This window comes from Lygodium microphyllum, chromosome 2 (genome assembly GCF_053477565.2).
Source record: "Lygodium microphyllum isolate KBCC chromosome 2, Lygodium_microphyllum_v1.1.10, whole genome shotgun sequence".
Classification (NCBI taxonomy): domain Eukaryota; kingdom Viridiplantae; phylum Streptophyta; class Polypodiopsida; order Schizaeales; family Lygodiaceae; genus Lygodium; species Lygodium microphyllum.
This window is the reverse complement of record NC_141136.1, coordinates 103,704,164-103,717,460: the sequence shown is the minus strand read 5'-3', so window position 1 is coordinate 103,717,460 and position 13,297 is coordinate 103,704,164. Positions and strand designations below refer to the sequence as shown.

General features: G+C 40.4%; 1 protein-coding gene across 1 annotated transcript; it reads right to left on the bottom strand.

Annotated features, from left to right (window-relative positions):
• Positions 1-754: 754 nt before the first annotated feature.
• LOC148040118 (uncharacterized) lies at positions 755-3,317 on the bottom strand (the record flags this gene model as incomplete). The annotated part of the gene is made up of 3 exons (XM_087663039.1): positions 755-2,169; positions 2,285-2,325; positions 2,909-3,317. Coding segments are annotated over 3 exons (1,425 nt in total), but the record flags the coding sequence as incomplete, so codon positions are not given.
• Positions 3,318-13,297: the final 9,980 nt, after the last annotated feature.

The window sequence follows — 13,297 nt, the reverse complement described above, 5'->3', positions numbered from 1 at the left end:
TTGTTTGCAAGTACTTGAGACAAATTTTCTTGGAGCTTATGAAAATTAGGTAAAAATGTGCTTTCATCAATCATGTCATAATGGAAATTGATCTAACTTTGAAACATGGAGGTTTGCACAGGCAAGCAACTTTCCAATCATTTTAATCTGGCAAAGTAATCTGAACTCTCGTTAACCATTGTAGCAATCAACACTTGATTGTCTGTCATTTAAGCTAATGCATCAGCAACAACTGATTCTCTGAGTGTTAAGATACAAGATGATCCTTCACATTGAAGCAGTTTCTCCCTGCCTCAAAGAATAAAGGAGTTCGCATTAACAAAAATTGCAAAAAGAAAGGAGACTAAAAGTTCAGACGAGCACGGCCAGACTTGAGGAGGAATTGCCATTAATTGAATAAGTACAAAGTAAACGATATAGTAAGCAAAACTGAGAGGTGAATACCAGGTCGCACATTCCAATGAACATTAGCAGAAACTACTAGATAAGGGCTCAGGCAAAAATCTATCAAAAAGGTTATGCTCCAAGAAATTGCAGATAATGTCCTCGTACATAGAATGGTGGACTTTCCATTATCCCACACCAAATTTAAAAATCAGCTGGGGGCACAAAACCACCTAAGCACATATGTAAATGAAGTATAGTAACAATCAGCAGTAACGACAGCAGAAATATGGAGCATGCGTTAGTGTTAATATAGATTGGAGAGTTTTACACCACAGCAACTTGTAACAGAAAATGACTTCGAGGCACAAACAAAAAAGAGCACAATGCTCGTTATTTTTCAGGAAAACAACGTTCTGATCACATAACATATACAAAAGACATACTGGGCATGAATCACATACCACCAACTTACAAAATGGCATTTTGACTTTGTCCATCATCTTCCAAAGATGGCACAGCATTGCTGATCTTTTGGCCTATCATGGCCATGAGAATTTAGGAGTAGAATTTGGGTTTATATTTGAAAGCTTTACATGATTGTTTCAGTCCAAACCAGGACCATTGTCAATTACCAATTGGCTGGACTTTACCTGCAGGTGTACACATTTTCCTGAACTTATACAGGGCATACAGCTGTTTCCTTTCAACTTGGCTGTTCATAGGTTGTTCACAGAATGTTCTTCTTTACACCTCTTGCCCACTAAAATATGGATGCAAGCACTACCCCTGCCACCTATGATCAATTATCTATGGCTGGTTCTCAGGAGATACCTGTGCCACAGAGGCAGGCTTCCTTGGTCCTGGAATCTGTACAGTTGACTCTTTGCTAGGCTTACCAAAGAACATGAACTGCTTCTTAGAAAATGATCTGGCAATATAACCCCTATCTTTTGATGAACTGGATGTGCTGACTGCCCCCTTGCTGTCATCACACATGACAGAGGAAGATAAATTTACACTAGAAGATTTTTTGCGGAACTGAGGGCCAAGTATGGAAAACCTACTTTTGTGAGCACTATTGGACTCTTTTGTACTCCCTGATGCAGAGAGCACTTGCAACCTCATATCAACCATTTTGGCTTTATCACAGTACGGACAAGGTGGGTCATGTCTGTGAGTATCAGGAACCACTTTCTCCAAACAATCTGCGTGGTAAACATGGCCACACACAAGCACACCAACAACAGGGAAATCATTGTTGTTAAGCACTCCCTGAGTGCTCCAAGGTGATCTATGAGCTAACCACCTGCTACAGAGAGCACACTTGCGTGGCTCCTCAGGAGGTTCATTCAGAGAGCTCTGTGGAACATTATGTGAGCATTCAACCCCTAGTCTTTCAAGTGATAGTGGTACACCATCTCCAACTAGATAACTGCTGTCTGACCACTGAGCAGCCTCTTTCCGTGAGGAAGCCACAAGTTTAGAGAATGCCTGCATTGACCAGTCTGTATTGGCAACTTGCTTGCCACGACGTTTCTGTGTAGATTGAGAAGAGTGACTGCTATCTCCTGCAGATTGAGACAATGTATGGCCATCAGAGTTCTGCCTACCAAAGAGGCGCCTTGAACCCAACTTTGACAATGAGGGAAAAGTTCCACTAAAATTTCGATAAAATGACGAGTCTCCATTATTCCCTGTTGTTGATGGGAAGTCCCTTATATATCTACATGATCTGGCCCCTCCTTTGTCACGGAACAAAGAGATCCCTGGCTGGACAGCAACCTGACATCATAAAAATAAGACATTGTCATGCTTCATCACACTTGGGACAACAGGTTTCAACATAGAACATGAAAAGCAGCTGGTTTATCTGAATGTACTAGAAAGAAAAACAGACCTCCTTTGCAGATGCCACACCTGCGGTGATTGCTGAAGGGCCTGCAGTATGAAAAATGCAAATTGAGAAGCTTATACAGAATCCATACTAAAGTAAACAAAAACTTTGAGGAGCTTCAGCCACACAATCTAAAAAATACTACTACCTGCACCTCAAAACTCATTACAATAGCCTTGATCAGAGCATCAAGAAGACTTAAGTGTTTCATTAGCCAGACTGCAAATCAAGCTAAATGCAAATTAGTAGGAATGGAAAAAACAGCTCGATACTATACAAAATGGCTTAGGTGCAACTATAACTCAACTTCTGACCTAAAATGCTACACCAAGCAAGTATGTGCCTAACTTTAACACTGACAAAAGCATAAGTTTGAGCTAGCAAACAGGATATGCAGCATCAAATGATATTAGTTAAAGAACAGATCAATGAAATAGACAGTGGATCTCAAGCTCCTTACTACTGATTGAGATGAAGGAAATCTTTCTTGAAATGGATTGCCAGAATGCCCCTGTACAGCCTCATCATAACAAGAACAAACAAGGGGAATGATCTAATGCAATGATTACAGTAGTGATATAGCGAAGTTTATAAAGAATAAAGAATATAGTTGGGTGAGCACAACACCTGAGGCTGCACTATCACCACCTGCACTGGCAACACTGAATAAACTCTCGGGGCTGCCTGAATCCAAAGAGGGCACACTGCTTCTGTGCTGTTGTGAGGAGCTGAAGTTTGCTACTCTGCTTGTACCTCTGCTCACTGATGGGGATGATGAGACTGTAGATGACCTCGAGTCACCACCGGCCCATTCTTCCCCTGCTTCCCAAACCGCAGGCGATGGGAGAGGTAGGGTCACTCCTACACCCCCAACTCTCCACTCAATCTCACTTCGCGCATTCGAGGTGTCGCCATCAGTGTGGCGGCCATAGGCACAGGCATGGCTGATCGACTCCTGTGGCCTTGCGGCCACGCAGCAAAGGGACCCCGTGGTGAAGGAGCTGGGGGGAACCCTAGAACGCGTCCATGGTCGAAGTCATCAGGGGCAGGGGCGGAGGCTCGGGTGAGCAGCCTGGGGCGTCATCAGGTGCGACGTGAGGGAGGCGAGGTTGCGCTGCCACAGGGGATCAGAGCCAGTATGGGGCATGATACAGGGGCTAGGGTTTGGAGAGGGGCGGGGGAAGCCCGTGAACTGCAATGAAAGGGACTTCTCATCAAATCAGGGAAGCTCTGCGGCAGTATACTCATCATCATCATCATCATCATAAGTATGGCATCATCGTCGCCACCAGAGAGAGAAAGAAAGCCAAGGGCCTGCTGTCTCGCGCTCTCCTTCTTTCTTGGCCCTGACAGAAGCCGAATATGAAGAAGGAGAAGGAGAAGACGATACACACAACAGCGTCGTTAATTCGTCTTCTCACTCACTCACACACTCGCACAAGTGCACCCTCCCTTAAAAGGGAAATGCTCCTTCAATCATTAATGGCCCTTCCCTTTAAATCAATTAATCACACCATATCTGTCTCCCACCTTAATTAATAATTAAACACCCTTCCATTTAAAATTAATTAATGACACCATATCTGTCTCCCACCTTAATTAATAATTAAACATATTCCAAATTCCAATTCTCTTCCTTAATCCATCATTAATGGATTAACCTTAATTGCACCATACCTTGGGGTCTATGGCATTGGCCCATCACCCTTTTTGATTGATAGGACCATAATCTTTCTTCCATTATGGCCATTTTTTTCCACCACAACATATTATAGAAAATATGCCAGGCAAAAACTTTCCTTTAGGGTTGTTGCACCGAACTCTCTCGAGTCTTGGCCAAAATTTCAACCATGTATGTTGAAGGCCATGAGCTTTGAAATGCCCAAACGTGTCTTTGCTAAGTGAGTCCACACTTTGAAAAGAAGGGAGTCCGTTTGGCTAGACTGAGACTGCTAAGTCATTTTTGACATTGTCATCTCAACATCCCCATCCCTAGTGAAGGTTTTCTAACAGCCCTCCAGAAGATGTAAGTCTGCGGTAGATTTTCGAGCACATTTCCATTTGTTGCTATGTGACACATGGACCATAAATTTGAACAACTTTGCTTTCCTAGACCCATTACAATATGGGAGCTCGAAAGAGACTTTTACTCGTTTTTTGAGGTTGGCCATACATTTAATTGGATAGTCTTTTACCATGGAGGTGTATTATAGATTAGGCGTCACATTCATGGATGTGTATCCCTAGAAGAGAAGGAGAAAAACTAAGAACCTTAAACTTTCTAGGCCACAATAACCTTTCAAGATAAGAAATCCATTTACCACTAGTAAGGTGAGCTTTTACTACTACACCATGCATCTCATGAGCACAATGATGACTAGGCATGGGTGCATGTGATGGATACAACAATATGTTTAATTACATATTTCCAATTTTCTAAAGCCGCTCCATCATGGAAGCTTAAAAGAAAGTTGTATCTTAGTTGGACATAATTACTTGACAAAGGAGTTTATGCTATATGTTTGGTGCCACACTTATGGGATTTGTGCACCCTTAAACAAGACAAGAAAAGAGATCATCACAACCCTTTCGACTTTCAATATGCTTCAAAATGTTCTGCCCCCCAAACCATTTGGTGTTGTATTATAAGATCTTTAAAATGATGTAAATATATATTTTCTCTACTATTAGTTATTCAAATGAATCAACTTTCAAGCATGGAGAAATAGTAAAGAATTCTGCACATTCTAACAAGGCTTAAGGGTATAATTTTCTGAAAAAGAAAGATATTAATGGTTTATGGACTTTGATTAAGGGTATAATTGTCTGAAAAAGAAAGATATTAATGGTTTATGGACTTTGGAACAACAATTGATCTTAAGCATTTGCTTTGCACATTTGTAACAATATTGTTTTGATGTACCCTCAAGATTTTATTTCCTACATAGAAGAACAAAGTATATTACTTGATGCTTGAATCGACTTAAAGATGATTAGAGCACCCCATAAAGTTGAAATCTTTTTACAACCATGAAGTCATCAAGATTTTCATTACATGATGTTGTATGAGTGGAGGAAGGCATGAATTCCCAAACTTTCAATGTTGCATTCAATTCATGAACAAAGGTAAAGATGATTCTTCACATCAACTTCATTGGCTACTTGAGTGTCTTGTAAGCTTTCCATACATAATCTTAGTCTTAGAAGTCAAAGGTACTCCCCTATGCATTATTCATGTGGAATTTAAAGGTGCTAGGTAATGGCATAGGAATGTATTGATGCAAGTTTCCATGCTCTTTAAGAGTTTCTGTGTCACAATATGCAATTGTTTCATGGATCAAGGAAATATCTATTTGATAATAACCACTGTGTAAGTGGGGATCTAACAATTGAACACAATGTATGAGGCATACAAGTGGGTGAAAATTTTGCTTTATAAAACTCATGGTACGTCAACATCCCTCTAAAGATTACTAGCATTTTCTTTTCTTCCATAATTATGCCCATGGAAATTCTTTACAAAACTCATGGTACGTCAACATCCCTCTAAAGATTACTAGCATTTTCTTTTCTTCCATAATAATGCCCAGGGAAATCTCGCATTGCTACGTGTTTCACATAAACCTCCTAGTTTTCAAAACTATCCCAAAAACTTTAGATCCCAATTCACTATGTGGCAAAACAGTGTGAAAATTCAACTTTCTTTGTGGAAAGGTTATGCGCATAGATATCAAGAAACATCTTATGCTCAAATAATCTATGACAAGAATAGGAAGGAAGAATGGTTGTTAGATGTTTCCATGTTCTAAACCCCCAACTAATGTAAATGCTATATGTCTAAACCTTGGGAAGCACTAACAATATGCTTTTAAACCATCTCCACCAACTTTTTCTATCAAAATTTGTATGGAAACTAAAAGGTTACATGTATAGTAAATCATTTCAAATAAATTCACTTTCCTTATAATATGATGTTATATTGATTAGGAAAAAACCAATGTAAAGTCAAAAAGTGTTTGATATGACTATATTTTCCTTGTCTCTTGTGCAATTTCTCCATGTGTTTTGTCTAGCTTTTTGACATTCATTTAGTGTTGTAGGTTGCAAAGATCAACACCTTTTGGTCTCCCACATTCATCTAAACATCAAAGTTCAAGTATACTCATTCAATAAACACTTGATGATTGGGGCTCAATTCACCTGTGTAACAAAATTATGAGCTAATCAATATGATGCTCAATATGTATGCAACTATTCATGCATATAGTTGGCATATTCTTGGTCTCCCATTCGACATATATGCACATGGTGCATGGTGCATTAGAGACATAAGGAAAGGCCTATGGAGTGTTCAATTATGTACAGTAGCATGCCCGTTCAGTCTTTTAGAGTTTTCCATGAAGTATACAAACTGTAGAAAATGTTACGATACACATCTAAAATCAAAGCTCATTTAGGGTTTGAAGAGTGACATGAACATGGTTTGTGATATGGATAGATGTTTAAGGATGCTTGGATAGTTATTGGGAAAATCTTTCCTACTCATTTGCAAAGTTCATGTTTGAAGAATTTTATATCCATGTCTAGAAGTCACACTCGAAAATTATCAAAATAATACATTCATGATATTTGTGCTCTCTCTCTCTCTCTCTCTCTCTCTCTCTCTCTCTCTCTCTCTCGTATGTTATTGTGCTTTGCTCTCTAAATTTGCATTTTGAGTTCTATGTGAGTTTTTGCTTACCCACTTTTACATTTTTTTGTTGTGAAACATTTACATTTGGTGTGTGTGTGATCATCCATGTGCTAAAGGCTTCAACATCTTGATTTTGCTTGGTTTTTGTAGAGTGGAACCATAGATCTTTAAATGAGAGTGTGCTCTCAAGTAGACACTACATGCACATGACAAACATTTGCATTGCCTTAGAGCTTATCAAATGCTCTCTATGTTTTGTCCATTTTTCTTATTTTGCAAACTTAATCTTAATGGCTAGTGCATGGGCATTGTGGTCTCTATAGTGGCAAGATTGTGGTGCCATGTGACTAGTGGTGGCACAACATTTGTCAACATGGCTAGTGGTGGGGATAAGCCTACCACTATTGATATGGCAAGCCATAATCCTTGCACTACCCTACCAACTTACAATTGTACTTGATAGCTTATTGCACTTTAGAGACAATGATGGGAAAGAAGAGAAAGAGCAAATGTGAGAATGAATGCTTATTTAGTGTCATGAGAACTTGGATGCCTTAAAGCTCAAAACTTGACTACCATGAGGTAGCTTGCCTTCTCTTCACCTTCTAAACATTACTGTAGATGCTCTTTTAGGGGAGGTCTAACCCTCTAGCCTAGTTGGGTGTCTATGTGGGTTGGCTTTCTATTCTTCCACCTATGTATTGTTGGGGTAAAATCCAATGGCTAATAGCCAAGTGAGCACCCTTGTAAATGCACACATTGTACATTCATATATAAGTGAAGATAGTGAAGGATAAGAGTACCATTCATTGTACCTAGTAAACTCTCTCTCTCTCTCTCTCTCTCTCTCTCTCTCTCTCTCTCTCTCTCTCTCTCTCTCTCTCTCTCTCTCTCTCTCTCTCTCTCTCTCTCTCTCTCTCTCTCTCTCTCTCTCTCTCTCTCTCTCTCTCTCTCTCTCTCTCTCTCTCTCTCTCTCTCTCTCTCTCTCTCTCTCTCTCAACCCATAGCTTCAACCTCGCATCCCACCATTGCTTCCTTCTCTTGTGGGAGCCCATGCTTGGAGCGAGGAGTGTGAGGAGTCAAGCTTTGTCATCAAGATGTCGAGGATTCAAGCTTCTCTTGTAATTATTCATTATCGATGTTTGCATTTTGAAAGAGATGCTATTCTCATTACCGAGATCTACATCTAAGTCATACAATTGTTCCAACTTGAGGAGCCATTAATGCTTGATTTGAGGGCTACCATAGCCTAATTTGGCTACATCGGGTAGCGATTAGTGGCTAGAATTGAAGCATAACACCTTGGCTTTGGATGCTCAGAATGGGATTTTGGTATACATGCTTTCAATAAATGTAAGCACATGGCCCATTTAAGTGGGGCGTAGCTCGCCATTTGTAAGTAGGGTGACTACTTGCCATAAGGGGGTTGAAGAGGGGGCTCAAGTAGGGCCTTTAAGTAGGGAGTCAAAGTCTATAATAGAGGAGAGAAGAGATTGATTTTTTCTTCATCCATAGCTTAAATGATGAAACTTTAGGGGCCCCAAAATCAATCACCTTGCTGCAAATATGTTTTCTGATAGATATGACCTCATCTTGAACATATTCAAGGACCGCATGAAAAAATGCTACTAGTTTGGATCTTAAGCTCCCCCCTTCCACTATTAAACTCTTTCTAAGCTTTATACCTTATCCCAATTGAGCGCATTCACATTGGAAAACACTCGAACAAGTTTGCAAACTCTTTCACACTAGCATTGTCAAATTGGTCCACATGGAGGACTATTGTTGTCACTAAATTGGTTGCTTATTATGCATTCTCTATTTAGTAAATTAACGTCAATAAATTAATTAAGTGTTGATGATGATCTTGCATGGCCATGAGACCATTTAGAGACCAGTATTCCTAGTGCATCACTTAATGGGGTGATCAGAGCACTGTGACGGGGATATCTGGTATAGGTGGTACAAGTTATGAAGGGGGAAGGAAGTGTCTGCCAAGTGTAAGAGTGTACACAAGAACCAGGGAGTTACACATAAATGAAGATGGATTGAGTTCTAAGAAGAGGAAGTGCATTAGCATTGTGTATATGTATTTATGTGTGCATCTGGGGATGCCTGGGAACATTTACTTGTGTGTAATGAGCATTGCATTCATTTGGGGTCATCCTCTCCCTTACAATTCAAGGTTTAAGGTCTTTTCTCTCTTAATAAATTAAGGAGAGAAGTAATTCTTTCACTAAGAAAAACAAGAGATGTAATTCTCTCACTAAGAAAGACGAGAGATGTGATCCTCTGGAAGTGAGGAGAGGAGTAATTTTCTCTTTCTAAGGTCTAAGATGACACAAGCTTTTGTGTGGAAGTCAATCTTAAGGTTGAAGCCCAAGGCAATCTAATGAACTCTCCTTATCTATGGCTCAAGGTGGTTGCATGGACCATAAGTTAAGAGTAGAGTTTAAAAATTTGCTTTTCTTAAAATAGACATGGTGGATCCATTTTTAAAATATCTCGCGATAGAAAGCCAATCTCTAAAAACGGCCCACTTGCTTTATCAGAAATTGTGAGATTTACAACTTTTGTGTTGGACCTTTTCCCATCTGAGCAATGCATAGAGAGATATTCCAAAATTGGTGCTGTAGAGTAGGTCTTGGAATAGCCACATCTTGCATGAATATCAACCTTTCCAATCTTGGCACTCAAGTCTCTCTCCAAGAAGAGAAGCTCTTGGAGCCTATAAAAGGGAGGCTCTCCTTGGGTGTGGAGGAGGTGAAGGAAGCATCACTTTGCATGTATGCAAGAGGAGGAGAGAAGGCAGTTCGAGTCTCACAAAGTGTTGCGAAAGCTCTGCTGAAATCAAGCACCAAGAAGGGAACCCTACATATATTGTGTAGGAGAGAAGAAGAGAAATCAAGAAGATCAAAGGAACCAACTTCTGAGTTGTGCAAGTGCTCGCCGGTTGTATACCATGCAAGGATCTGTGTAAGTTCAAGCTCGCCAACCCTCAAGTTGTGCAAGTACTGCAGAAGCTTTGCTAAAATTAAGCTCCAAGAGGAGATCCCTATACATATTGTGTAGGAGAGAAGGAGAGACTCAAGAAGGATCAAAATATGCCAACTTCCAAGTTGTGTAAGTGTTAGCCAGTTATATACTGTGCAAGGAACCGTGATCTTGTTCCCAAGATCTACAAGTTAAGAACTAGTTTATGTGTAATGGAGGAGCTTGCTCCTTGTCAATAATATAACTCCATAAGGGGGAGGACTAGCCCATCTTCCAATACCTAGTGTGTTGTCAATCTCTCTACCTCTCTCTCTTTCTCTCTACATCTTTCTTTTCTCTCATTGTTTCTCTCTCTGTGCCAACATAATATTCACCATATGTCTTTTAAGTATATAAGAAGGTCGAGTGTGTATCTCGGATCTTGTAACAATGGTATTAGAGCAGGTCTCTTTTCTTTTCTCAAAGTAAAGGTGATCCTTGCAAGAAGAAGGTAAAGATGGCAATTGATGAAATGTCTACAAGTGAGCAATTATAGGCTCAATTGATAGAGTATCGTAGCTTGTTGGAGATTCCCGAAGTACTCAATTGATTGACAACTTAAGGGCAAGGGAAGAACCTACTTATGAAGGACCGGATCCCCCAAAAGATGATGATACTGGAGGAAACACACCATTGCACCAATTGATGGTGAAAGTGCAAAGCATCCAATTGGCTGAGAAGCTTCCTAGAAGAAAGAAGGACTTTCGGGTCAAGAAGAGTAAAAAGACCTTACCTCAAGTGAGGCGGATAAGGAGGAAGTCATTTCCCTCAACAACCAGCTACTCCCCTGATTACTTAAGTTCCTCCTCCTCCTCCTCCTCATCTTCTAGTTCCTACTCTCTTGGTTCTAAGTCTTGTGCAATCCGCAAACGAACAAAGAGGGACCATAAGAGGAGCAAGCTTAAGAAGACTAAGACTTTCAAGTCTGATGATAAGGACATAAAGTTTGACTCTTACTCCAGTAAAAGAGATCCTGCTAAGGTGTTAGCCTTTGTCAGGAAATTTGAAGTTGCTTTTTCTGATGGTAATTTCTCAGAAAAGTCCAAGCTCAGGCATGTAGGCATGGACTTGAAAGACACCACTAGCAATTGGTGGTTGACTCTCATTTTGTAGGGAACAAAACCTACGACTTGGGAAAAGTTCAAGAAGAAGTTATATGCTTAGTTCTTGCCTCCTGATTTTGAGAATGATGTCAAGAAGGAGTGGGATTGGCTAGGCCAAAAAGAGCATGAGAAGGTCACTAGTTATGTGGACAAGTTTTGGTCTACTCTTCTCAAGGTTACTCCTTTCATGGAGATCAGTGATGAAGAGAAGAAAATGAAGTTTGAAGCTGGCCTACTCTCTCATTTACACAGAACCATGAAGGTGTATCCAGATGAAACCTTATCTTGTATGATGGAGTTTGCCACCATAGTTGAAAGTTGTATATACCTGGTACATCTCGAAAGTTGAAGATGAGTTCTTATAGAGCTAGACAAGAGCAACTCTATGATCAACCAAGAGACAGGACTAATCGAAGAAGGCCTACCTTTACCCATGACCAATATTCAAAGTCAGAGGGTAAAAAGAAGAAGCGCAAATATCTCTCATTGCAACAATGGCAGAACTGGGTCAACATGACCACAACAAAATTTTGGTTGTTCTTACTCAAGAGGACAAATCGGATGGCAGTAAATAATCCTTGTGAAGTTTCATGGTGTGCAGTCTATTGATTGCTAAAGATCTCCAGGATTGTCTGATCAATGATTTGGCTAGACGGGGGGGGGGGGGGATTACTCCTCAAATTTCTTAAAGAGGTGCTAGAGGATAGGTAGTTGCCCTTGCTACTATCCCAATTCCTTTATAGTTGAACAGAGGAGATGGGACTCCAAATATGCACAGGCCTTGTCTTTAGTTTCTCTATCCATCTAAAGAGCAAGAATACCTCCTATTTGGTCTTGTAAGACCTCGAAGGCAGCATGAGATGTTCTTGAGCACATGTTTGTAGCTAGGAATAAGACTAGAATCTCTTACTTAAGAAGAGAGTTGGCAAATGCACACATTGATGAGGGTGATGGCATGACATATCACCTTATCTACATATAGGATTTGAGAGAGCACTTGCTGAATATTGATGAGGTGATACCCGATGAAGAGATTATGAACACCACACTCAACTCTCTTCTAGAGTCTTATATTGGTTTCCATACTTCATTGAATTTGTCTTTGAGAGGGGCAAAATAACCCCTAACAATCATTGCAAGTGGAGCAGACTCGAAAGGATATGGCTATGAGATCATTTGATGTAGCTATGGTTTCAAGGTATAAAGGCAAAGGAAAAGTGAAGAAATAAGGGAAAAATCAACTTGGGCTAATGTGGGAAAGCCATCTAGTAAGGTTGCTCAAGACACAGACAAAGGGAAAGAAGAAAGGTAAATGCCACTACTGTAAGAAGCCTTGTCAGTACATAGATGAATGTAGAAAGAGGTTAACAAAGGAGAAACACAAGGACTCTAGCTTTTGGCTATCCACAAGAAACATTCGTATGGTGATGATTCAATTGAAAGGTAAGAAGGATCGAAGCTTGCTTGGAAGTGAGCTATGGCAGAGAGCAAGAGCAAGAAGAGAGAGAGACACAAATGGGAACTCCAACAGTCACAATGTGTGACCCGGGCCTTCCTTTATTCAAACTATCACTAAAAGAATTAAGAATAAAGTGATGGTGATGGGCACTTGCCACCTGCAGTGTGCAGTGGTAGGTACTATCAGTGTAGTAATACACGGGCGGCAGCAGGCAGAGGTGCCTTTACCCGCAACAACCTCCCACTTAAAGGTGAATCTATCCCAGTGAGGAGTGAAAAGAAAAAGAAAAGACAGTACAATGTACACATGTACAACAGGATGAGGAAAAATGTCATCTCATCCAACGCCCATCACGATCTGCAGGATTTTCGTCAGTGGAGATCTTGACAAGGTCAACAGACTTGTCCTCCACGACCCCATGTATGAAGTGATAGCTTACCTCAATGTGTTTCGTCTTCGCATGGAAGATTGGATTCTTGGCTAGCTGAATAGCACTCATAGAATTCGAATGCAGTGTAGGTATAGTATCAATCCCAAGGTCATGAACCAAACGGCCCAACCATATGGCCTCCTTGCAAGCCTCAGTGGCCGCAACATACTTAACCTCAGTGGTAGAGAGAGTCATACACTTCTAAACCCTAGACATCCAAGAAACAACACCTCTAGCATAGGTAAAGACATAGCTGAAAGTGGACTTCCTACTATTTGCATGTCCTGCATAATCGGAA